Here is a 25,958-nt window from a genome sequence, read left to right as displayed (position 1 = left end):
GTGGGAGCGCAGATTCATTTGGGGAGGGGCCTCTACTTGTGCTGTGCATGGAGGGCCAGCCCCATGGCAGCTGGGGCATTTCACCCATCATTGCACCCTGATCCCCCTGGGGCAATGCTACCCACGGCTCTGGCATCACACCAGGGCCAATCTGCATGCCCAGCCTGCTTGGCAGGTTCCATTAATTCCACCCACTGATGCGTCAACAGCAAGATTTCAACATCCCCCAGCTTTCGCAGCTGCCTTCTCCTGCCCTGAGGCGGGGACTGGCCCAGCATGAGTATGCCATAGCTCCCCAGAGCCAGCTGCACAACACTGGACTCCCCAGCTCCGTATGCTTCTGACACCCCAAGTACCCCTCCCCACAGATCTGCGATAGCACCAGCCACAAAAGGACAGCAGCTGTCAAGGGACACAGCAGGGACAGCTGGGTTCGTGACTCAGGCGTTGGGCTGCAGCTGAGGTGAGCTGGATTCTGTGTTGGTCTGTCTGGCCTTCAGCTTCCCCATCTCAGTTGGGGTCTGTCACGGAGTGTGGGGGAGTCCAGGCCCTGCACCCCTCTTCCTGGGATCCACTGAGACTCTCAGCCAGCCAGTAAAACAGAAGGTTTATTGGACAAGAGGAACACAGTCCAAACCAGAGCTTGTGGGTACAACCAGGACCCCTCAGTCAAGTCCTTCTGGGGGAGCAGGGAGCTCAGACCCCAGCCCTGGGGTTCCCTGCGGTCCACCACCCAGCCTCAAACTGAAACCAACCCCCCTCCCCCCTCCCAGCAGGCTCCCTTCTGCAACCTCTGTTCACATTCCCAGGCAGAGGTGTTACCTCCCCCTCCCGCTCCTGGCTCAGGTTACAGGCTCTCAGATCTTCCCTCCCCTCCCCCAAAACTCCCCTGCCACATTCCCAGGTCAACACTCCCCCCTCCCTGCTGTGTCACATCTCTCCCCCCTTCGAGACTGAGCTGAGCGGGGTCCCTCTGACCAGTGACCTGGGGAAGTTCGGGGCCCCCTCTCCGGGACAAGGCATCCGCTATCAGGTTGGCACTTCCCTTCACGTGGACCTCAGGAGCTTGGCGTTGGTCCTTTCATCTGGTGCAGCCAGGTCAGGGGAGAGTGGTCGGTGGACACGGTGAAGTGTCGCCCGAAGAGCTAGGGCTCTAGTTTCTTGAGGGCCCGCACCATGGCCAGGCACTCCTTCTCGATGGCCGCGTAGTGTTGCTCCCGGGGTAGCAACTTCTTGCTCAGGTACACGATGGGGTGTCTCTCCCCCTTTTCATCCTCCTGCATTAACACCGCCCCCAGTCCCGTGTCGGAGGCGAAGGTGAACACCACAAAGGGCTTGTCAAAGTCTGGGTTTGCCAGGACTGGGCCACTGACCAGAGCCTCCTTCAGCGCCCGGAAAGCCTCCTGGCACTGCTCGGTCCAGACCACCTTGTCTGGCTTCCCCTTCTTGCATAGCTCCGTGATGGGGGTGGCGATGGTGCTAAAGTGGGGCACAAATCTTCGGTAGTATCCTGCCATCCCAATAAAGGCTTGGACCTGCTTTTTGGTGTGGGGAGCGGGCCAGTCTCTGATCACCTCCACCTTGGCTGGTTCCGGCTTTAGGCGGCCACTCCCCACCCGATGGCCCAGGTAAGATACTTCAGCCATCCCCACCTTGCACTTCTCCGCTTTTATGGTCAGCCCCCTGGAGTCGGTCCAGCACTTGTCTAACCTGGGACACGTGGTCCTCCCAGGTCTGGCTAAAGACACAGATGTCATCAATATACGCCACGGCAAAACTCTCCATCCCCCTCAGGAGCTGGTCCACTAGGCGCTGGAAGGTGGCCGGTGCTCCCTTGAGGCCGAAAGGCAGGGTCAGGAACTCATAGAGCCCCAGAGGGGTGATAAAGGCCAATTTCAGTGGGGCATCTGCATCCAGCGGCACTTGCCAGTAGCCCTTTGTAAGGTCCATGGTGGTAAGGTACCGAGCTCCTCCCAGCTTGTCTAGGAGCTCGTCCGGTCTGGGCATGGGGTAGGCATCAGATACTACCCCTTCCGATAGTCACGGAACCGGACCGACCCGTCCTTTTTGGGGACCAGCACCACCGGCGAGGCCCAAGGGCTGGCAGAGGGCTGGATCACCCCCAAAGCCAGCATGTCCCGGACCTCTCTTTCCAGGTCCTGAGCAGTTTTCCCTGTGACTCAGAAGGGGGAGCATCTTATCGGCGGGTGCGACCCTGTCTGCACCCGGTGGACAGTCAGATTAGTGCGTCCAGGCTGGTTAGAAAACAGCTGTTGGGACGGATGCAGCACCCCCCTGACCTCAGCTTGCTGGGCAGGGGTTAGCTGATCCGAGAGGGGAATTGTTTCCAGCGGGGAACCAGCTCCGCTCCCAGGGAATAGATCTACTAAAGGGTCATCTCCCTGCTCCTCCCACTGTCCACACACGGCCAACACCACATTCCCCCTGGCATAATATGGCTTCATCATATTCACATGGTACACCCGGCGGTGGTGCGCCCGGTTCGACAGCTCCACCACATAGTTTACCTCATTGAGCTGCTTGACGACCTTGAAAGGGCCCTCCCAGGCGGCCTGTAGTTTGTTCTTTCTCACAGGGATGAGAACCATCACCGGATCCCCGGGGGCGTAGGCGCGGGCCCGTGCCGTGCGGTCATACCAGACCTTCTGCTTCCTCTGGGCTCTGGCCAGATTCTCCCTGGCCAGGCCCATGAGTTCAGCCAGTCTCTCTCGGAAGATCAGGACATACTCCACCACTGACTCTCCATCGGGAGTGGCCTTCCCCTCCCACTCGTCTCTCATCAGGTCCAGGGGGCCCCTCACCCTCCTGCCATATAACAGTTCGAAAGGCGAAAATCCGGTCGACTCCTGAGGCACCTCCCTGTACGCGAACAGCAGGTGCGGTAAGTACTTGTCCCAATCCTGCGGGTGCTGGTCCATAAAGGTTTTCAGCATCATCTTTAGCGTCCCGTTAAACCTCTCCACCAGCCCATTGGACTGGGGGTGATAAGCTGAGGCCCAGTCGTGCCGGACCCCACATTTCTCCCACAAGCACCGGAGCGGGGCCGACATGAAGTTGGAGCCTTGGTCTGTCAAGACTTCCTTGGGGAACCCCACTCGGCTGAGAACGGTCAGGAGCGCATCGGCCACGGTGTCGGCTTCAATGGAAGCTAAGGGCACTGCCTCGGGGTAGCGGGTGGCAAAATCTACCACCCCCAGAATGTATTTCTTCCCCGACCGGGTCGTCTTGGTGAGAGTCCCCACGATGTCCATGGCCACCTTCTGGAAAGGCTCCTCTATGATGGGCAAAGGTCTCAAAGCCGCTTTCCCCTTGTCCCGGGCCTTCCCCACCCTCTGACAGGGGTCACAGGATCGGCAATACTGCCGGACCGTGGTAAAGACCCCGGGCCAGTAAAAGTTCTGTAGCAACCTCTGCCGGGTGCGCCGGATTCCCTGGTGCCCTGCGAGGGGGATGTCATGGGCCAGGTACAGGAGCCTGCGGCGATACTTCTGGGGGACCACCAGCTGCCTCCTGATCCCACAGGACTCCACTTCCCCTGGGGGAGCCCATTCTCGGTACAGGAACCCCTTCTCCCACAGGAACCTCTCCTGGCAGCCTCTCCTCATGGTCCGTACCACACCGAGGTCGGCCAGGTCCCTGAGCTTCCACAAGGAGGGATCTTTCCTCAACTCAGCCTGCAACTCAGCGGCTGGGGACGGGATGGGGACCAGTTCCCTCTCATTGGCTGGGTCTGAGGCCACAGCCTCTCTAAGCCAAGCCCCTCGGCGCTCCCTCCCCACCAGGTGTTAGCCGACGGCCAAGGATGTTTGGTGAGGTGCCAGCTATGCCCGTTTATACCATCCGTGACTTTAACCGCTAGGACACACTGTCCCTTCGCGGCGGGCAGCCCGGGCTAGGCTGATGGATGCCCCAAGGTCCTAACCACCCGTGACTTTAACTGCTAGAGCTCAGAGCTCCTTCGCAGCGGGCAGTCAATACTGACTGACAGGTGCCCCAATGGCAGCACTAAGAGCCTCTCCACACCCGTGACTTTAACTGCTAGAGCTCAGAGCTCCTTCGCAGCGGGCAGCCAGGATTGACTGACAGGTGCCCCAAGAGTTTGCCCCGTGGAGGCGGCACAACTCAACGCTAGGCTCTTAGTACTCTCACCTAATGGCCAGGCTTTAGAGCCAAAACGGCTGAGGTTCTTTAATTGTGTTGGCTGCTTTACAGTAAACCAGAGAAAACAAGTCAGGCTTATGCACAAATGGTTACCAAAATTTATTAAGCTAGATTCTAATCATGTGGTTACAAAATTGCTAGTGCCTACTTATTTAAATGTAGAGATGTTACACACACAAACAAGTTACAAAACTGAAGCCACAATCCCAAAGAAAGAAAACAAAGTATAGAGCTCTATTTCAAAATATGTGTACACTAAAGATAGGAGATCAGGTGTGGGTGCTTCTTACCCTCCTTGCATCTCTCGATTCCAGCGGTGCCAAGCCAGGATCGGTCACTCAATTCCACGGAAAGACGAATAAGGGACAAGGCGTAGGGACCCTCTTAGCTGCACAAGCCTTGGGAGGCTGTCACTTATCTGACCAGCAGATAGATAGTGAAAAGCACTCAAAAATCATGGTGCTGTAGGTCCCCTACTTATACCTCTGTACTCCTTTCTTCTCTTTCTCCTTTCTTATGCCAAATTGGGGCTGGTCTGTCTGGGTGACGCCAGCTTTCGCAAGAGTAGTTTACACTTGCAAGGGAGAGAAACAATAAGTTTCGACTACTGGACATGTCTTTTATCAGGGTAAATATTTTCCCACCTAGGATGTTGGTGTGTGTGCATCACGCTATTTAGTAGGGGCTAAGAGCCATGTCTGTCACAGGGCCTCTGCCTGCTGGGAGCTTAATTGTTGTATCTGTTCCCAGAGGCACATTGTAGCAGCACACCTGTGCTTTCACAGCTTCAAAGGCTGTGCTGGAATATATGTTAAGTGCCCTGTTCCGGCTTCCTCCTGTGTTTCCAGCAATGCTGGTCTGAGGGCGGGGGGGCTGGCTGTCTGGCTACATTCCACCCCTGTTGCACCACACTACATCCCAGATTGCAAGGTGGCGGTGATGCCAGCACCTCTTGCCCTCCTTGGGGAAATCTAGAAATACCCAACAACCAAATTAGAGGATGAGGGTTCGCGGAATTGGTTAGGATCCCTTTTTAGCTCTAGGTATCTGATTTGTGTGGAGGAAAGAGCAGTTTGAATCAAACGCTTCATAATACATAAAGTTACACAAAAAACAATTACAATAATTAAAATGGTTAAAACAGTTTTCACAACCGAATGTAAAAACGGGGAGAGGGAGAATCCCAAGTGTTGAGCGAACCATTGCATCCATGAGGTTTGTCCATTCTCAGCCACTGCATGTAGTGGTACCAATTCAATTCCCAGTGCATTGGTTGAATCTAGCAAGGTGCACATCCAGCCATTGGTAGCACCAGCAGCTGAGGCGATGGTTTGGATTGCTCCCCGAAGAGGATGTTCTGGTATTGCCAAGGTGACTGGAGCCAACAGAAGGATCATGAGGGCTTGCAGGAACATATCTCTGGTGGGTCGTGTTCTAGCTAAAAACTTATTTTAAAACCAAAAGCAAAAATTACACCTGCTATTATAAGTAATGGCAAATATATCAACAGTCCATAGTAGTCTCTAGTGATCAAACAGGTCTGCTGCATGGTCCATTTTGCTGACAGGTTAGCTGGCAGGTTGCTCGGAACCATGGGACCATTCCTGCAATAAATCACATGGTCAGCCGGTCTTGGATGCGATCCAAGCCTCTGTAATGGTTATTAGCCTTTTATCAGCATTTAAGGCACTCCATACACCTTTCTCTTTATAGGCGTGCAAAACGCAGGTAAAGGTTCCCAGGGCTGGGTGTTTAATCACAACAGTGTCTCCGGGAGCATACTTGGAACTGTGCAGTGGTGTTCTGGCAGGGGAGATAGCTTTCCCTGTAGGGAAGAATCCCCTGCTGATTGGACTTCCTGTAGGAGTCTGTCTGTTGTTTAATCTCTGCACCACTTCGTCCAGTCTGTCTCCCCATGTGCCATCAGTAGGCTTCAAGTGATTCTTTAGCAACCCATTCCAGCGCTCGACCATGCCATTAGATTGAGGTCGATATGGAAGGTGGAAGGTCCATTGGACTCCATGGTTAAGGGTCCATTCCCTTACAAGTTTATTCTTAAAATGCGAACCATTATCTGATTGGATTTCTTGAGGCATTGGGACAATTGCTGTTAAGCGGTTTAGTCCCATAACTGTGGACAACCCTGTTGCCAATCGGGTTGGATATGCAAAACCAATTCCTGAAACAATTTCTACCCCAGTCAAGATGTATTTCCACCTCTGCCTTGTAGTGGGCAGTGGTCCGACATAGTCGACCTGCCAGGTTGCCCATAGTGTTTTTCCATCTCTTAGCCTGGCAAACCTTTGTCCTTCTGCTATATGTTTTCTAGTCTCAGCACAAATAGTGCAGGCTTGCACCAGGTCTCTAGCCTGTCTGTGGGTGATAGGCCACCCCCTGATATGTGCCTGCCGCACTAACTCATCACTTCCTGTGTGTCCTAAATTATCATGTAACCATGAATATAAGCGTTCCCATTCTACTTGTGTGGTAAAGAGCTGGGCAGCTGCATCGGCTAAATCGTTTAACTGTGCAGCTGGGGTATTATTCCTCTGATGAGCTGAGACATGTCCTATAGACAGGGGTTGTTGCAGGGCATGCTGATATAACCACTGCCAGTATTCCAGTCCCCAGACTGGTTTACCTCCTATTTCCCAGTGGTTATTTTTCCAGTTAGTGATCCACTGAGTGGCACCTGCCCATACTGCATAGGAGTCCGTATATACTGCGGTGGCTTCTGCTTCACAGGCCAGTTTAATGGCAGCCAATTCTGCACGTTGTGCTGACCCATCAATTTCAGCAGTTAGGGGTGCTGCAGAGGTGTCTGCAGGCACTGCTGCAGCTTTTCCCTTCCATTTTCCTTTGACCAGCCTGGCACTGCCATCAGTGAACCATACTCCCTCAGGCTTAGAAGGATCAAATGGGGCAGCATCCTTAATGGGAGACTGCTGTGGAGGTAGGCGGTATTCATCAGGCATTCCTACTTTCCATAGGGATTCCTGAATCATAGTGGGGTTTTGTGCAGTGTCTGCACTCCCTACCCTGTGGTGTATGTAAAGTGCCCATCTTTGGATAGTCATCTTTTGTGCTACACCAGGTGGTAACTCTTTCCCTTCCAATATAGGTGTAATGATTGGAAGAGGAGTGTGAATTGTGATGTCCTTATCCTGAGTTAATTCCTCAGTTTCTCTCAAGGCTGTGTAAGCTGCCAGAAGCACCTTCTCATAAGGCGTGTAGTTAGCCTGTGACCCTTGCCATGACTTGGAACCAAACTGAATTGGTCGTCTGGGAGCAGTGTCACTGTCTTGCCAGAGAGCATAAGACATTCCAGTGGCTCCCACAGTTAGGTACAAATGGAGTGGGGCTTCAGGATGTATGAGACCCAGAGCCTGATAGGTGTGTATCTCCCCTATCAGTTGCCTGAGGGCTTCCTCATGGGCAGGAGCCCATTCCCAGGCAGCACTTTTCTTTAACAAATTGTACAATGGTCTGGCGATAATGGCAAAGCCAGGTACATGTTTTCTCCAAAACCCCAGGGTTCCCAAAATCTGTCTCAATTGATCTTTACTTTCAGGGGAGGGTGCCTGATTTAGCTCTTGCACAGTGTCATTAGGCACAGACCTCCTACCTCCCATCCATACAGTACCTAAGAATTTTATCTCTTGGGAGGGACCTTGGCATTTCTCAGCTGGTAACTCTAAATTAAGGGCTTCTAGTGCTCCTTTGATTTGATTCATAGCCTCCTGTACCTCTTCTGAGGTTTTCCCACCTATTAAGATGTCATCAATGTATTGCACAGTTTGTACATTGGGTGGCAGGATAAGGTCATCTAGGACCTTTGCCAGTGCCCCATGGCAAATAGTGGGTGAGTGTTTAAACCCTTGTGGCATTCGGGTAAAAGTGTATTGTACACCTTTCCAAGTAAAAGCAAATCTTTCCTGGTCAGCTGGTTGCAAAGGGACCATGAAGAACATGTCCTTTACATCTAATACTGCTAGCCAGGGTTTATCCCAGGTTTGTATGGTGTTTACAATATCTGTTATGCTAGGGACTGCTGCAGTTAATGGTCCAGTGTTACTGTTTAGCTTCCTATAGTCTATAGTGAGTCTCCATTTGCCATTTGGTTTCTTGATGGGCCACACAGGAGAATTAAAGCGAGAGTGAGTACGAATTAAAATTCCTCGCTGTTCCAAATCTTTGATCAGGTCAGTAACAGGGCTTATGGCCTCAGCTGGGGCATTATACTGCTTTGTGTTTGTTACTGTTGAGGGCGGGAGAGCAGGTGCGCTGCTAAGTAAGTTTACAGAATAGTGGGGAGGGCTTTCCTCTTCCAGGTGGGTGGCATGAGGAACAGAACTGACTCCAAAAGCCCATCTTTCCCCATTCATCCTTCCCTTCTTTCCTCTTAAAACGTCCATGCCCAGTATGTTGGCATTGCCCAAAATCACCTCATATCTTCGGGGCTGATGGTGGGGTTGCAAGGGGATATCCAGTTTTATCTTAACTAATGGGTAAGTTATGGTACTGCCATTTACCCCTGTAACAAGTACCTGCTTTCCGCCAGTAGGTGGCGAGCCCTGAAAACTTTCTCGCTTAATCATGGACCTTTGAGCCCGTGTCCATTAAGAAAGGAATAATGTGTTTGTCATTTACAGTTACATGTATCCGGGGGTCTTTTGCTGTTGTTTTCTCCTCTTTGGATTTAAGCTGGTTTATTAGGAGAGGAGATTGGCCCCCGCAAGCTAGTTTCCCTGCTCTGGTAACTCTTGCAGTTGCCGCAGCAATGGAGTATACCGGGTGTCTGCAGGTGGGGAAAGAGGAGAGAGCTGCAGAGGTGCACTGGGAGTAGCATGAGTTGTCTCCCAGTCAGCTCTTTTAAAGGTGGTGAATAATTTTAGCCGCTCTGTGGGCAGTCCATTTATCACATCTCTGGGATAACCTAAAGCCAGACATTGTCTCCACAACTTGGCTCTAAGCTCCTTTTCCTCCTGGGTTGGCTCTCGCTTGTTTTTATGTCCTTTAGATGGTGCCCCCTTGTTTCCCTGAAGGGAACGCATCTTAGCTTTGCCTGTCAGTGCTCTGATGTCTCCGAATTCTCTAAAGTATGACACCAGAAGGTTTAGCAGTGCCCGAAAGGTACTGTTATGTGCTGCAGCTTCTGATCTAAGGGACAGTGCCATAGCCCTGTGGTTACTCGGAACTCCCTTAAGCAGGGGTCTGAGATCATCTACATCTACCTGACCCTCCCATGGGCTTTCATAGGCTAACTCTTGAGGGTTTTGGCCAAGCATGCTAATGACAGCCACAGTTAATAGAGCTGTTTTTACCTCATCTATGTTGGTCCAGTGCATTACTGTGGGTTCATCTCGGTCTGCTGGGTAAATTCCTCTTGCCCATCGACAAGCCAGAGACCAAAGTGTTTTAGGGGTGTTCCCCTCTGAGTGTTCCAGGAATATTCCTGCACCTAAGTTAAGGCGCTCAGTTTCTTGGGCTGTCAGGCGTATATATCCACCCCCAGTGTCCCAGAGGCGGACCAGCCACTCTATTATACCTTCCTCAGGCTTTTTAGCAAAATCTCCCTGGATTGTTTTTAACTACATGGGAGTATATTGGCGGGTGGTAATTTTGGTAAAGTGTGTTGGAGCTTTACTCCCTTTTCCCTTTTTACCTCCCTTCTTTGTTTTTGAAGAGGTGGATGGATAATTGTCATCCCCTTCTTCATCCAGCTCTGCCCCACTCAAATTTTCCTCATGTTCTTCTGATTTGTGATGTGTGATAGCTGGTCTTAATTTTACAGAGGGACCTTCCTCCTCAGAGGAGGGGAACTCATCTGCTGAATCCCAAATGTCTCCATCCCATTCCTCAGGGTCTAGCCAGAGAGCAGTCTCAACTTTAGCCCGGTTGATTCTGCGTGTTTTAGTCTCCAGCTTTTCCCTTCGTTCTATCCCTTCTTTCTCAATTAAGGGAAGTAATCTTTTCTGAAGATGTTTCATATCCCTATTCAGTGTTCTTACTCTGGTATCTAAATTCTGGCATTCCTTGCGCAGTGTGTCCCTTTCCTGTTGCAGCCTATTAAATTCTATTGCCAGACTATGATAATCCTTACAGGCAGCTTGCCAAATGTTAGTAAGCAGCCATATACAAGCACCTTTTCCTTTCCCTTTCTTCATCTTGCAGGCAGTTCTCCAGTTACAGAAATGCTGCCAGATCTCTGCTGGTTTTCCCCAATATTTCTCCAGCAGTTCTTTGCTCCAGAGGATTTCCCCATCCCTCTTGGGTCAAACTTTTCTCTAGCTCAGGGAATTCTGTGGTGTTTATCATGACTGGTTTCATTGTGTTACTGTAGTGCAGCCTATATCACAATCCTGTTCGTGACGCCAATTTCTGTTAGCCGACGGCCAAGGATGTTTGGTGAGGTGCCAGCTATGCCCGTTTATACCATCCGTGACTTTAACCGCTAGGACACACTGTCCCTTCGCGGCCGGCAGCCCGGGCTAGGCTGATGGATGCCCCAAGGTCCTAACCACCCGTGACTTTAACTGCTAGAGCTCAGAGCTCCTTCGCAGCGGGCAGTCAATACTGACTGACAGGTGCCCCAATGGCAGCACTAAGAGCCTCTCCACACCCGTGACTTTAACTGCTAGAGCTCAGAGCTCCTTCGCAGCGGGCAGCCAGGATTGACTGACAGGTGCCCCAAGAGTTTGCCCCGTGGAGGCGGCACAACTCAACGCTAGGCTCTTAGTACTCTCACCTAATGGCCAGGCTTTAGAGCCAAAACGGCTGAGGTTCTTTAATTGTGTTGGCTGCTTTACAGTAAACCAGAGAAAACAAGTCAGGCTTATGCACAAATGGTTACCAAAATTTATTAAGCTAGATTCTAATCATGTGGTTACAAAATTGCTAGTGCCTACTTATTTAAATGTAGAGATGTTACACACACAAACAAGTTACAAAACTGAAGCCACAATCCCAAAGAAAGAAAACAAAGTATAGAGCTCTATTTCAAAATATGTGTACACTAAAGATAGGAGATCAGGTGTGGGTGCTTCTTACCCTCCTTGCATCTCTCGATTCCAGCGGTGCCAAGCCAGGATCGGTCACTCAATTCCGCGGAAAGACGAATAAGGGACAAGGCTTAGGGACCCTCTTAGCTGCACAAGCCTTGGGAGGCTGTCACTTATCTGACCAGCAGATAGATAGTGAAAAGCACTCAAAAATCATGGTGCTGTAGGTCCCCTACTTATACCTCTGTACTCCTTTCTTCTCTTTCTCCTTTCTTATGCCAAATTGGGGCTGGTCTGTCTGGGTGACGCCAGCTTTCGCAAGAGTAGTTTACACTTGCAAGGGAGAGAAACAATAAGTTTCGACTACTGGACATTTCTTTTATCAGGGTAAATATTTTCCCACCTAGGATGTTGGGGTGTGTGCATCACGCTATTTAGTAGGGGCTAAGAGCCATGTCTGTCACAGGGCCTCTGCCTGCTGGGAGCTTAATCGTCGTATCTGTTCCCAGAGGCACATTGTAGCAGCACACCTGTGCTTTCACAGCTTCAAAGGCTGTGCTGGAATATATGTTAAGTGCCCTGTTCCGGCTTCCTCCTGTGTTTCCAGCAATGCTGGTCTGAGTGGGGGGGGGGGCTGGCTGTCTGGCTACACCAGGGTAGGGTCCTGCGCCTCCGGTGTGGTACCCTCAACAAAGTCAGGGTGCAGTGCCCCTCGCTGGCTCTGGCTACGGGTCACAACCAGGGTGGTCTGGGGCTTGCTTGGCCAGTCCTCTAGGTCTCCCCCCATCAAAACCTCAGTGGTGCACCCCCACCTCCTTGGGGCCCTCCATGGCCCCCCATTTCAGGTGTACCCTTGCCACGGGCACCTTGAATGGGGTCCCGCCCACCCCTGTCAGGGGCAGGTAGGTGTTGGGCACCACCCGATCTGGGGCCACCACCTCAGGACGGGCCAGCGTCACCTCCGCGCCCGTATCCCAGTATCCATTGACCTTCCTCCCATCCACCTCCAGGGGAACAAGGCACTCTCTCCGGAGGGACAGCCCCGCGCCCACCCTGTAAACCAAGCACCCTGAGTCCAGAGCCTCCAGCCCTCTGGCGGAGTTGGCCTGGGGTACTCTTCCCTCCTGAGCAGGTGGTAAACTGGTAGCCCCCCTTGCCTGTCTGCCCCTCCTCCAGCTGGGTCCCTACCCAGTTAACCCTGGGTAGGTTGGGTCTGCTCAATTTGTCCCTGAGCCCGGGGCACTGGGTCCATATGTGGCCTCTCTGGGCACAGTGATAGCAGCTCAGGTCACGTTGGTCCCCTCGAGCGGGTCGGAGGGGCCCGACGCCAGGCGTTCCCCTTGGGAGGGGGTTCTCCCTATTTCCCCGCTGGGAGGCCCCCTGGTGACTCTCTCTCTGCATCGGGGGGGGTGGGGGGGGGCTGTTCTTTTGGGACTCCTCCCGGCTACCCCCTGACCGACTGTTCACAAACTCGTCGGCCAGCTGCCCTGCGTGCTGGGGGTTCTCGAGCTTTTTGTCCACCAGCCACAGCCTCAGGTCGGACGGGCACTGATCATACAGTTGCTTCAGTACGATTAGGTCAAGCAGGTCCTCTTTAGCTCGGGCCCCAGCTGCCCACTTGCGGGCATACCCCTGCATCCGGTTGACCAGTTGTAGGTAGGTGACCTCAGGCATTTTACGCTGACTCCAGAACCTTCTCCAGTACATCTCGGGGGTCAGCCCAAACTCACGGAGCAGGGCCTGTTTGAACAGTTCATAGTCCCCTGTCTCCGGCCCTGTCATCCGGCTGTACACCTCCACGGCTTTGGGGTCCAGTAAGGGGGTGAGGAACTGGAGCCTGTCTGCAGGGTCAACCCTGTGCATCTCGCAGGCATTCTCAAAGGCCGTCAGGAAGCTATCCATGTCCTCCCCCTCCTTCCGCTGGGCCAGGAAGCACTTATCAAAGTTCCTTGCAGTCTTGGGTCCCCCCGCACTCACCGCAGCCGGGGCCCCACTGCTCCTCAGCCTGGCCAGCTCCAGTTCATGCTGTCTCTGGTTCTCTTCATGCTGTCTCTGTTTCTCCTTCTCCTCCTGCTCATGCTTACGTTGCCTCTCCTTCTCCTGACATTCCCTCTCCTTCTCCTCCTGTTCATGCTGACGTTGTTTCTCCTTCTCCTCCCGCTCATGCTGACTTTGCTTTTCATGATCCTCCAGCTCCCTCATTTTCATCTCCCTCTCCCATTCCAGCCGCATCTGCTCCAGGGATGGGGAGCTCCGCCGGGATCTTCCCCCAACCCCTCCCCCAGGCCTAGGTAGGAAGGGTCTCGGGATGTCCTCGGCAGCAGTCTGACCCCTCCCAGCCCGGTCAGGCCCCAGGGATCCACCCTGCATCCGCCGGGCAGCTTCCCTCAGGGACAGGGATCGGGTCGTCGAAGCGATCCCTCTCCTCCAGCTGGGCAATCAGCTGTTCCTTGGTGGACCTCCCGATGCGCAGCCCCCTCTGCCTGCACAGCTCCACCAGGTCGCTCTTAAGGCGTTTAGCGTACATCTCCCTGCTGGCCACTCGCAGGCCGGGCAGCGTTCTACAGTTTCCAGGAAAAACCCCTCGTGTGCCAGCCCTTCTTAAGGTCACCACCTCTTTGCCAGGGTCGAGCTGCAGACTCCTCCACTCCTGGGACCGCTCGCTGCGATCCCCCGGGGACCCTGTCACTGCAAAAGTCCTTCTCTCTGGTCACACACTCCCAGGGGTTAACCGCCCCCCGAAACCGTCTCTCTCTGAATCTTCAGCACGCCTGGTCCCCGTCAATTCCCCTTCATTTTACTGTTCCCCAGTCACTTACTGCAGGAAGCGCCGTTCACAGGGTGCAGTACATCCCACCGCTGCCACCAGTTGTCACGGAGTGTGGGGGAGTCCAGGCCTTGCACCCCTCTTCCTGGGTTTCACTGAGACTCTCAGCCAGCCAGTAAAACAGAAGGTTTATTGGACAACAGGGACACAGTCTCAAACAGAGCTTGTGGGTACAACGAGGACCCCTCAGTCAAGTCCTTCTGGGGGAGCAGGGAGCTCAGACCCCAGCCCTGGGGTTCCCTGCATTCCTCCACCCAGCCCCAAACTGAAACCAACCCCCCCTCCCCCAGCAGTCTCTCTCCTCCAGCTCTTGTCCAGTTTCCCAGGCAGAGGTGTTACCTCCCCCCTCCCCCTCCTGGCTCATGTGACAGGCTCTCAGGTCTCCCACCCCCAGTGAAACTCCCCTGCCACATTCCCAGGTCAACACTCCCCCCTCCCTGCAGCGTCACAGGGTCTGCACAGCCCCCAGGACAATGGGTCCCAGATCTCAGTTGGGGTTTTGCCTGACACGATGGGGCCCTGATCTCGGTCGGGGTCTGGACAGTGCCCGGCCTGACGGGGCCCCAATCTCAGGTTTCTATCTGAGGATTCCTGCATTGGGGTTTCCAGACTGACCCAATCCCTGCCCATACGTCACTCAGTTCATGGGCTCTCCCCAGCTTTATTGTCCGGGACTGGGTGTTGCCCCTTCCTGGAAGCCACCATGTGTCAGCTGAATTTGCATGTTACATCAGCGCTGTCCTCTCCCGGCCCATTATCCCAGGTGTAACCGACACTCCCTGTGCAGCAGGGCCCCATAAGTAGCTGTGGAGCTGCCCGGCTGGTGCGACTGGTGCGACGGCACGCTCCAGAACTCACAGGAACTTGTGGACTGCAGGTACCGCTCTCCCACCGGGTTCCCAGTGCCACAGGCCTCCTCTGCCAGCTTGCTGCCCTAGCACCCGGTGGGTCCTCTGCTTTCTCTTCTGGCTGGGATGGGGCTGATGGGGTATGGGCATATTCCCAGGGGCAACAGGGAAGGGCAGGAATCCAGTGCTTTACCAGGTGGGCCCTGGGGCTGGGTTCAGCTAGGATTTACCAGCTGCTGGCTGAACAGAGAGCCCTTTGCAGCCTTCATGCCTGGGGAGTTACCTGGGTACAGGGGCCTGCCAGGGCTGGCCCAGGCCCAAGCCCAAAGCCTTTGGTGTCACCGGCAGGTCTCCCCTTGGGTTGGCACCTCAGCTGCTGTAAAGCAGCAGAGCTCCACCAACTCCTCTGGGCTCAGGCCTCCATGGTCAGAAAGAACGCCTAGGAGGACTATGACCTGCCACCATCCTGCACAGCCAGGCATTCACTCTGAAACCTAGTGATGACCGCAGGCATGTCACCATTGCAGACTAAAGTCTCTGCTGTTGCACATGTGGCCGTCCTGGGACTGTGGGCAGATCCTGGCACTATAGGCTGTGTTGGAGAAGGATGCCCCCCTCTGCCCCAGTCTGAATCCCGGCTCCCTGGTTAGAGACACACTGATGTGGCCCATCTCGAAGCCCCACTGTTGTGGCTTGGTCCCAGCCACAGGCAGGGTCAGGCCTTTGTGATAGCCAGGAATCCTGCCCATTCCAGACCGATGCCAGGTGCCCGCCTCTCCCCCCAAGGCTCAGCCATGTCTGGCACCCCAGAGTCACATGTGGGTTGGGGGACACCCCACAGGTGAGTCCCAGCCCCCAAGCTGTACATGGAGGCTGGCCACGTGTGGGATCCCTGCCTTTCCGGGCTCCACGGGGCATGGGCAGGTGACTGTGAGCACAGCTCGTGAGCCGTGCCTGCACCCTCCACCCACGCGCCCCGGGAGAACCGGGCTGGCTGGAGCTGTGAGCTGGATGCGCCCGCACCTGGGCTTGGACTGGCCTTGGGAGCCTTCCAACATGGGCTAACACTGAGGGATGGCACCAGCAGGCCCCACCTCCGTGCCCAGTTCACACCGCTGGCGATCAGCAGTGGCTCCATGGGCATCAATGGTCCAGATCCTCTGCTGGTGTCAATTGGTATCGATCCACTGCTGTGTGGGGAGTCCAGGGCCGGGCTAGCAGGGGCTGCGGGTCGGGAGTGAGGGGCACTGGCAGGGCTAGTGCAGGGAGCCCAGGGCATCCTGAGAGGTCAGCAGCCCGGGGCAAAATCTGGCCGTGATGCTGCTGTCTCTGGTCACCATCTCCCTTTGTTGATAGTGAAGCCACAGGAGGAGGGGAGCCAGCTGCAGACTGTGCATGTGGGGTAAGGGCTGGGGTTGGGCTGGGGTCTCCCTTTGGCGGATACATTGTGCCTGGGGTGGGGAACTCAGCGTTTTCTGCCCTGTCCCAGCCGCCATCGCCCCCAAGGAGCTCTGCCTCCCCTTCAGCTGGGGCTGAGAGTGCAATGGTGTTGACAGCCAAATAGTTTGTGGAACTCCCTGCTACTGGATGTCAGCTAAGACCCCCAGCTGCACAAGCTGCTGCCCCCTGAATCAGCCAGGTGCCCCCTGTGTGCTACAGAGTGTATCTGTCCCCCATGGCCAGCCCTTCCAGGGGCACATTGGGGTTGATGCTTTTCCCAGGAGGCTGTGATTGGGAGCGGGGGTGCAGAGAAGGGGGTGAGAATGCCCCCCTGCCAAGCTTGTGAGTCAAATGTGGGTAGGTGACTCCCTGGGGCAGGGTCCCCTGCAGCAGGATCTAGCTCTGAGACCGCTGATCTGTGCACGGGGGTGGCTACGGTGTGGGGCAACTGAGATCACTGACCTCAGTCTCTCCTCTCCAGCTGGAGAGCGCTGCAGGAACACCGCTGTCCAGGCTGGGCTCAGGGGAAGGGCTGAGGATGGAGCCGGTTTCGGAGTCGGTCGTGGACCCCGACATGGAGGAGCTGTTCAGACTTTTCTTGGATGAAGGTAGCGACCCAGGGGCTAAGGGCAGCTGTGCCAGAGGGGGAGACGTGGATGCTGCTTAGCAACTGTCACGGAGTCCCCGGGCGATGCTCAGGAACTGCTCCCTTCGAAGCCAGGCAGGACTCTGGGGAAGTCTCCTCCCTGGGAGCAGCCTGTCTGCAGGACACACAGCTCACCCGGCTTCCCCCTTCCTGGGTCTGACCTCGGAGCATTCAGCATCCTCTGCCCCTCTGTGCGCTTCCCACAGCGAGTCCACCCAGGCGGGGTCCTGGGGCAGCCAGAGGGTCCTGCCCCCCAACTTCACAGTCAGATGTGACTCTTAGCCAGCCAGTAAAACAGAAGGTTTATTAGACAACAGGGACATGGTCTAAACCAGAGCTTGTAGGTGCAGAGAAAAGGACCCCTCAGCTGGGTCCATTTTGGGGGACAGTGAGCCAGACAACCATGGCTGCACTTCACTCCTCGTCCCCAGCCAGCCCCAAACTGAAACTCTCTCCAGCCCCCCTTCCTCTGGGCTTTGTCCCTTTCCTGGGCCAGGAGGGCACCTGATTCCTTTGTTCTCCAACCCTTTAGCTCTCACCTTGCAGGGGGGAAGGGCCCAGGCCATCAGTGGCCAGGAAACAGGGTGTCGGCCATTCTGTGTCCAGACCCCTGACACCCCTGCCCTCTAGGGCTCTGCAATGATCATACACCCTTATCCCACCACCTAGATACTTAAGAACTGCCTAAGGGAAACTGAGGCACCCCCACACTATTCAGAGGAAACATTAAGAACAGTCCCACTTTGTCACATCTCTCCCCCCTTCGAGACCGAACTGAGCGGGGTCACTTTAGCCAGTGACCTGGGGAAGTTCGACCCCACCAACGTTTCCATGGATGTCCCAGCTTTTCTCCCATTCCTTAGCATCGGCTTGCATCAGCACCACGCCCAGCCCTGTGTCTGAGGCGTCGGTGATCACTGTAAAGGCCTTGGCAAAGTCTGGGTTTACCAGATTTACTGGGCCCTGGATTAGAGCCTCCTTCAGCGCACAGAGAGCCCTCTGGCACTGCTCGGTCCCGACCACCTCGTCTGGCTTCCCCCTCTTACACAGCTCAGTGATGGGGCAGCTGGGGAGCTCAAGAGGGGTACAAACCTCCAGTAGTATCCCACCGTCCCGATAATGGCCTGGACCTGTTTCTTGGTCTGGGGAACAGGCCACTCTCTGATTGTCTCCCACCTTGGCCGGCTCTGGGCTTGGGCATCCACTCTCCACCTTTTGGCCCAGGTGTGACACCTCTGACATCCCCACCTTACACTTTTCAGCTTTTACCATCAGTCCTGCCTCCTTGGGGCAGCCCAGCACCCTCTTCATCTGGGACACAGACTGTTCACGTACAGAATCAGCATGGAGACATTCCTTTCTCAACAGCCTTGTCTCCCCAACAAGCTGGCCAAACACAGCCACTTGGTTATAGGACTGTTTAACTTTCTTAACAGCTTTCACTCCATCTGAGACCTTCTCAAAGCTATCCACACTGGATCTTTCAACAGGACAGTCAGTGGATCCATTTACAACAGAAAATTTCTGGCTGTTAGGAACTGAAACTTTCTTGATTAAATCACTTTCACACCCTTCAGTTGCACTTTCCTGAGCAACAACAGACTCTTTCTGGGTCTCCCTTACATCCAGAATTACCTCTGGCCCATCAGGCGGATTCCTACACAATCCCCTCTCAGGCAAACTTACAGACTTCCTAGATAAAAGGTTAGAAGCATTCTCCTTCCCTTTGCCACACACAAGTTCAGGAATCTTTTCCTTCTTGCTACAGGTTTCCACACACTCAGTAGGTAACACAATCACATCACCTTCATGCTCTCCTTGTGCCCTGGCTAGGATCTCACCCTGATTAGACAGAGTTGCTCCACCCTTTCCAACAACACACTAGCAACAGGCAAAATACAAGCACCAGAATTGTCTGGTCTTTGGGATTTTGCATAGACACTAACTGGATGCGACCTAGTTACAGGGCCATTCTCCCGAGCAGACACAAACTTAGGACCCTTCCCTTCCTGGACTTTAGCTGAATCCAGAACCAACTCTGAGACAACTGCACTCCCCTCAACCGGCACAGGCTGAAAGGCCCCTTCTGTCTGCTCCACAGACAAAGAGGAGCCGGACACACTTTCTCCTTCCCCAGACACCCAGCTTGGGATCTCATTCCCCTGGTCCCAGCACACAAGGCTGGTCACAGACAACTGCTTGGAGACTGGGGTGGCTCCCTCCATAGGCAAGTCAATACCCCTGACAGACACAGACACATTTCCTTCACTGTCACAATTCTCCACCCAGGTAACAGGCAAGGTCCAGGGACACTCATCTTCCACTCTCCTCGCCTTCCCACCCTGCTGACTAGACACAGCCATCAGCTCACAAGGCTGCCTAGGCTCATCCAGACTTTCCTTACCAGGCACCTTGCCACTCCCAACAGATCCCCTGCTGCTCTTCTCACTACCCTGAGCTACTTCCAGCAAATCGCAGTTACCCTTCTCAGGTTCCCCTTGACAAGCTGTGCTCTCAAAGCTCTGTTTTCCTTCCCTTACCAACCTCTGCTTCCACAAGGCACTAGATGTTCAAATCACTGAGAGACGACAAGTCCTATCCTAAGTGTCTAGAGATGAGACTAGACCTGCCATCCCCTGCATTCTCGAGAGATTAACTACCCAGCTGTTCTGCTCTGCAGACTCAGCTCTCCAGTCTTCCCTTTCACTGGCTGGGCCTGGGGTCACAGCCCCACTGAGCCCTGTCCCCGGTAGCTCCATCATTGTCATGGACTCACTTCCCAGCAGCGCCTCTGGACCAGGCAAACCTGGTTGGCAGCCGACTTGCCCTGCTTGTGGATCCCCCCACTCAGCTGGGGTCTCAGCTCCCACTGTGCTCAGCGCTGCCCTTGCTTCCCAGTGTGGGCAGGCAGCGAGCTCGCTACTTTCCTCACTGCATCAGAGCCAGCGTGAGCCCCCTCTCCGGTGTGCAAGGGGGTGGGGAGCATCTCTCTGTCCCACCCAGCCCCAGGGGTCTGGTTACAGGCAGGCAGGTATCCTGAGCTTAGCCTCTCCTCCCCCCTGCCAGCCAGGTCATTTGCATTTTCACTGACAATTTCCATCTTAGTCAATTGGTTCCCTAGATTCAAATTCAAATCCTCGGCCGTTACAGGAGCAGGGACTGGATCTGGTCCCAAAGAGACAAAGTCATCCCACAACAGGACCTCACAGCTGATATCCTGGAGAACCCCAACTACCAGCCAGCCCCACCCCTCCTGTGTCTGCACAGGGATCTGGGCCATAGGCAGGGCGAGGGGCTTCATCCCTGGGACCTTCACCCAGGTCACACAGCCCCCCAGCATTTAAGGCTGCACCACCAGGGGCCTGACAACAGTTCTCTCTGTCCCAGGGTCTCGCCACCCCAGAAATGTCTCCCCATTGACCATCACCTTCCGCTCCCACTGGAGGTCTGATGGGCCTGAGCCCAGGAGACTCCACACAGACATATAGTCTACGGCCTTGGGACCCAGCAAGGAAGCTAGACACCGGGGCTTTTCCGCAGGGTCCCCCTGGTTCAAATCACCAGCCTGCTCAAAGGCAGTGAGGTGGGCATCCACATCCCCCCCTCCTTAACCAGGGGCAGCAATTTAGTCTCTAGGTTCCCCGCAGAGCTGGCACCCTGGGGTCTATCCCCACTCACCCCTGGGGGGTTCCCTAGGCCTCTCTGCTCCCCACCGCCAGTTCATGCTGCTGCTGCTTCTGCAGCTCTTTCTCGGGCTCTCGCTGTCTCCCACGGTCCTCTTGCTCTCTAGGACTCAGCTCCAATCGCGTCTGTCTCCGATCCCCCGATGGGGAACCCGATCGTGAAGACCCCCGTCTGGTTGGGGACAGGAGTCTTGGGGATGCCTGTCTCCCACTCCAGCTGCTCCCAGATCCTGCTATAGCCCCATTTGGGTAAGAATCTCCTGGTCATCCTCCTCCAGCTGCACGATGAACTGTGCTTTGGTGAACTTTCCAATGCTCAACCCTCTCTTTCTGCACCGGGTTACAATGTCCTTCTTAAGGATACGGTGACAGGATCACTCCACTGTTCCCAAGTTGTTGTGGACTCACAGGCCTGTGTGCTCTCAGCTCCCCACGGTTTCCAGGCCCCTGTGTGCCAGCCCTTCTCGAGGTCACCTCCTTTTTGCCAGGGTCGAGCTGCAGACTCCTCCGCCCCTTGGACTGCTCGCTGCAATCTCCAGGGGAACCCTGTTACTGCAAAAGTCCTTCTCTCTCCCAGAGCCAAGCTGCAGGCTCCTCCGCCCCCGAGAATGCTCACCGCAGTTCCCAGGGGGACCCCATTACTGCACAGTCCTTCTCGCTGGTCACAAACTCCCAGGGGTTAACTGCCCCCCGAAACCGCCCCTCTCTGAGCCTTCAGCACGCCTGGTCCTTGTCAATCTCCCTTCGTTTTACTGCTCCCCAGTCAGTTACTGCAGGAAGCGCCATCCACGGGGTGCAGTACATCCCACCGCTGCCACCAGTTGTCACGGAGTCCTCAGGCGATGCTCGGGAACTGCTCCCTACGAAGTCAGGCAGGACTCTGGTGAAGTCTCCTCTCTGATAGCAGCCCATCTCCAGGGCAAGAAGCTCACACAGCTTCCACCTTCCTGGGTCTGACCTTGGAGCATTCAGCATCCTCTGCCCCTCCCTGTGCTTTCCACAGTGAGTCCGCCCAGGCGGGCTCCTGGGGAAGCCAGAGGGTCCTGCCCCCCAACTTCACAGTCAGATGTGACTCTCAGCCAGCCAGTAAAACAGAGGTTTATTAGATGACAGGAACATGGTCTAAACCAGAGCTTGTAGGTGCAGAGAACAGGACTCCTCAGCTGGGTCCATTTTGGGGGCAGTGAGCCAGACAACCCCGTCTGCACTTCACTCCTCGTCCCCAGCCAGCCCCAAACTGAAACTCCCTCCAGCCCCTGCCCCTCTGGGCTTTGTCCCTTTCCCAGGCCAGGAGGTCACCTGATTCCTTTGTTTTCCAACCCCTTTAGCTCTCACCTTGCAGGGGGGAAGGGCCCCGGCCATCAGTTGTCAGGAAACAGGGTGTCGGCCATTCTCTGTGTCCAGACCCCTGCACACACCTGTCCTCTAGGGCTCTGCAATGATCATACACCCTTATCCCACCACCTAGATACTTAAGAACTGCCTAGGGGAAACTGAGGCACCCCCACAATATTCAGAGAAAACATTAAGAACAGTCCCACTTCGTCACAGCAACTTGTCTGCAGTGCCCCATGCCCCCCATGCCCACAGGGTCCATCACAGCCCAGGGCCCATCCGGTGAGGCAGAGGCTGGGGTCCCTACAGGCCCCTGGTGGGAAAATGACCTGAGAGACCAGCAGTTGGAGGTCCAGGGGGGTGTCTGGTATTAGCAACTGTGTAGCCACAGCTAGAGAAGCTGGCTGAGATCAGGGCGCTGCCCAGACCCCGTCCGAGATCAGGGCCCTGTCGTGCTGGGCGCTGCCCAGACCTGACCAAGATCAGGGCCCTGTCGTGCTGGGGACCCCGGTGGCAGGGGGATGGGGACCCCAACCATGGGAGTGCAGGGGCAGGGAGGGGGACTCCAGCGACGGAGGTGCGAGGCAGGGAGGGGGATCCGCAGGCAGGGGGATCCCAGTGGCAGGTTTAGGGAGGCTGGGGGGGGGGTCACACAGCAGCACCTGGGTAATGGACTTGTTGGTTTGTTTCCCAGCTGCCAAGGGCGAGGGCGGGGATGGGACGTCCAGCACAGAGATTATGAATTTTCCCGCCCCTGGCTTCCGGCCCACCCCTGGCTTCCGGCCGTCCAAACAGCCGCTCCACTACTGGATCCGCGACACCAGCCAGAAGGCCTTCTACCTGCGGGACAATAGGCTGGTGGCCGCGAACCTGCAGGGTGAAAATGCCAGCCAGGAAGGTTGGTTGCCCCCAGGGTACCTGCTGGGGGTTCACAGTTAGTGACTTCACGCCACCCCCTTCCCAAAGTCCCCTCCGCACCTGGCTCCAGCCTCCTTGGTCCATTTGGCTCCCGGGTGCTGGGAGACGCCAGGCAGGGCTCTGTCCCCACACAAGGCTCCTGGTAGTTTGCAGCCAGCGATGCCCACCCCAAGGAGCTGAGATAGCAGCAGAGCCAGGTGCCCCCTACCCCACTCGCTTTGCTGGTCTCCCAGTCTCTTTCCAGTGGCTGGCACGTTGCACACTAATAGAACAGCTGCTCAGGGGAACCCTTTGCAACAAGCGTTATTGGTCCTACAACCCCAGGAAGGGCGGAGCATGGTCCTGAGTCCCCACCCAGACCCTCCACTGTTCCTAGGGCCAGTGGGAAATCAGGTCCAAGCCTGGGGAAATTCCCACCTTTCGAATTTCGTTTCCATCCCGAGTTGGGGTGAACAGTCCAAATCTTGCCCAGCAGGGAGGGGCAGGTTGGGAACGGGGGGAAGTTTGGTGTCACTTTGCCCGGAGGGATTGAACCGCGACTGCCCTAGCTACTGTAGGGCCTCGTGGGGGCTGTAGTTCACTCGCCTCATTCTTCTCTTCTCCTCTCTGGGCCAAGCTCTCCAGTTCGACTACAGCTCCCAAGATGCACTGCCATGCAAGACCCATGATTCTACCACGGTGCATCCTGGGAGATGTAGTCCAGCCAGGGAGCCTAGCCCCTGGAGGACAATGGGACCACAAGGCAGTGAGGGGGGACCAGGAGCAACCCATGCTGGGAGGTCAGTGACCTGGCCTGCAGGAGGCCCTGGCCGTGCTTTGATCACATTTCCCCCTCCCGATCTCCCTCTGCAGAGAAGGTCAGCGTGGTCCCCAACAGGGGGCTGGAGCGCAAGAGGTGTCCCCTGATCCTGGGCATCAAAGGCGGCAGGCAGGGCCTGTCGTGTGGAACAGCCAAGCAGCCCCGGCTGCAGCTGGAGGTGAGTGCCATGCCAGGGACCCCCTGCCGGCCCCTCCCTGAGTCTCTGCTGCGGGGTTCTCAAAGCCCTGCTCAGAGCCAGGGCTGGACCAGGGCGTAGGCCCTACCAGCCAGCATCTGGAGCCCACCTCCTGGGGTCACGGGAGTGCCCCACACTCTCAGCATTCATCACAGAAAAGTTTCAGAGTAGCAGCTGTGTTAGTCTGTATTCACAAAAAGAAAAGGAGTACTTGTGGCACCTTAGAGACTAACCAATTTATTTGAGCATAAGCTTTCGTGAGCTACAGCTCACTTCATCGGATGCATTCATGAATGCATCCGATGAAGTGAGCTGTAGCTCACGAAAGCTTATGCTCAAATAAATTTGTTAGTCTCTCAGGTGCCACAAGTCCTCCTGTTCTTATCACAGAAAAGGTTCATCTCCAGGCATCCTGGCTGTGCAGAATGGAACTGAAGCAGAGCCAATGCCTGAGTTTGCAGAGAGCCTGAGCCCACAGGTCAGAGAGGAGGGAACAGCCCTGGCCTCTCAATGGGCCTGGCTGGGTTTTGGCCAGTAGGCCCCAATCCCCCTCCCTAGTCAATACAAATAGTCACCCCTGGGGCCCAGCTCAGCCTCCCAGCCCCACACTCATCCCGGCGCCGAGGGCGTTGTGTCCGGCTGTCCCACGGCATCGCTCGTTCTAACCTCTTCCCCGCGCCCTCCCCCCACAGGACGTGCACCTCACCGAGCTCTTTGACAAGCATGAGGAGGCCAAGCGCTTCACCTTCTTCAAGACCTACAACGGCAGCACGCACCGCTTCGAGGCGGCTGCCTACCCAGGCTGGTTCCTCTGCACCTCAGCCCAGGCCAACGAGCCCATCGGCCTCACCGCCCGCCTGGGCGAAGCTGCTATCACCGACTTCTATTTCAAGCGCAAATAGGCCCCGGGTGGGGGCCGGGCAGCAGGAGCCAGAAACCAGCCCTATCCTTGGGGCACGGTGCTGCTTCAGTCCTGCCCTCTCGGTGGCTAGCCGTGGGGGGGGTTAGAGCTACCCACCCCCAATGGGAACCCCAGGAGGGCATGGCAGCCTCAGTTTCCCTGTCTTCCCTGGGCCTGTCAGCTCTTTGACTGGCCGGTGCCTGAGCCCCTGGCGTAGCACTGACCAGTACATGCAACGGGGCTCAGTTTGTCTCCCGGCCCCAGCGCCTTCCCGGGGTTGAAGTCTTAGCTGGCATGGGAAGCAAGCGACTGATTTGTACCGGATCCACTTCTCAGGGCGCACGAGGCCTGGCCCAGCTTTGCTCCCGGTCCCGTTAGAGGGGCTGACGGAGTACTGCTGATGGGAAGAGATCTTGGATTCTAGCCTGAGGCCTGTGTACCTGGCCCGGCCAGTGGGGGTCTATGCACCCAGCCAGCAGAGAACCAGGGTCACTTGTAGCTGGAAGGACCTTTGGGGGTCGTCTGCTTCAGCTGCTGCCCTGAGGCAGGATCGAGTCTGACGGGTTTCTCCAGCCTGCTCTTAACCCTCTGGTGCCGGGGGTCCCACAGCCTGTAACCACTGGGGATCTGCTCCGGCACTGGGCCAGCTGCGGTGCTAGGAACTGTCACTCTTGTGTGGCTGATTTTGGATGCAGCTGCCCCTGGGGTTACCCTTGCTAACCCCCTGGCCCCCCCTAAAAAAGCTAGGGCCAGAAGAGGCTGGCGTGTGGGTCCTTGGGGGCCGTATTCGAGGCACAAGAGGCTAAGTGGCAGGGCCTGGAGGAGTTGGAGCATATGGGGTTCATTTCGGTCTCTCGCTTCATACCAGCCCCCAACCCCCATCTGTGGGTCTGGCTTTCCCCTCTCTTTGTACAGGCTGTTTTGAGAAATAAAACGGCTCGAAATGCCCAGGGAATCGCTGCCAAACACACGAGTGCCAGGCGGGGCGGGGGGGGGGGGCGGAATTCGGCTGAGTGTGTGGTCGACATTTGAAAATGGGGGATGGGGGTGAACCAATGGGCAGTGGGCTGGAGGAGGGAAATCCAGGGTCAGTGGCTGGTCAGGCAGGGGATGGCTGGGGGGTAACTGGATGGGGGGACCCCAGGAACCGAAGGGGGCCGGGGATGCAGGAGGTAACGGTTG

The 25,958-nt window shown here is 55.7% G+C and overlaps 1 protein-coding gene across 3 annotated transcripts; it reads left to right on the top strand.

Moving 5' to 3' along the window:
* Positions 1-264: 264 nt before the first annotated feature.
* Positions 265-25,718, top strand: LOC311513318 (interleukin-36 receptor antagonist protein-like). 3 transcript variants are annotated; one of them, XM_084615046.1, is made up of 6 exons: positions 265-463; positions 14,774-14,887; positions 16,780-16,906; positions 22,657-22,860; positions 23,733-23,857; positions 24,568-25,718. In XM_084615046.1, the coding sequence occupies exons 3-6, from the start codon at positions 16,837-16,839 to the stop codon at positions 24,775-24,777; spliced, it is 609 nt and encodes a 202-aa protein (XP_084471172.1). In that variant the 5' UTR covers positions 265-463; positions 14,774-14,887; positions 16,780-16,836; the 3' UTR covers positions 24,778-25,718. The 3 variants fall into 3 exon arrangements, with proteins under 3 accessions (XP_084471172.1, XP_084471170.1, XP_084471171.1); XM_084615044.1 differs by having other exon boundaries at positions 14,774-14,954; XM_084615045.1 differs by lacking the exon at positions 265-463 and adding an exon at positions 2,859-2,902 and having other exon boundaries at positions 14,774-14,954.
* The last annotated feature ends 240 nt before the right edge of the window (positions 25,719-25,958 follow it).

The sequence above is a fragment of the Lepidochelys olivacea genome, assembly GCF_965140295.1.
Source record: "Lepidochelys olivacea isolate rLepOli2 genome assembly, chromosome: 26".
NCBI lineage: Eukaryota > Metazoa > Chordata > Testudines > Cheloniidae > Lepidochelys > Lepidochelys olivacea.
This window is presented reverse-complemented; position numbering and strand designations above follow the sequence as displayed.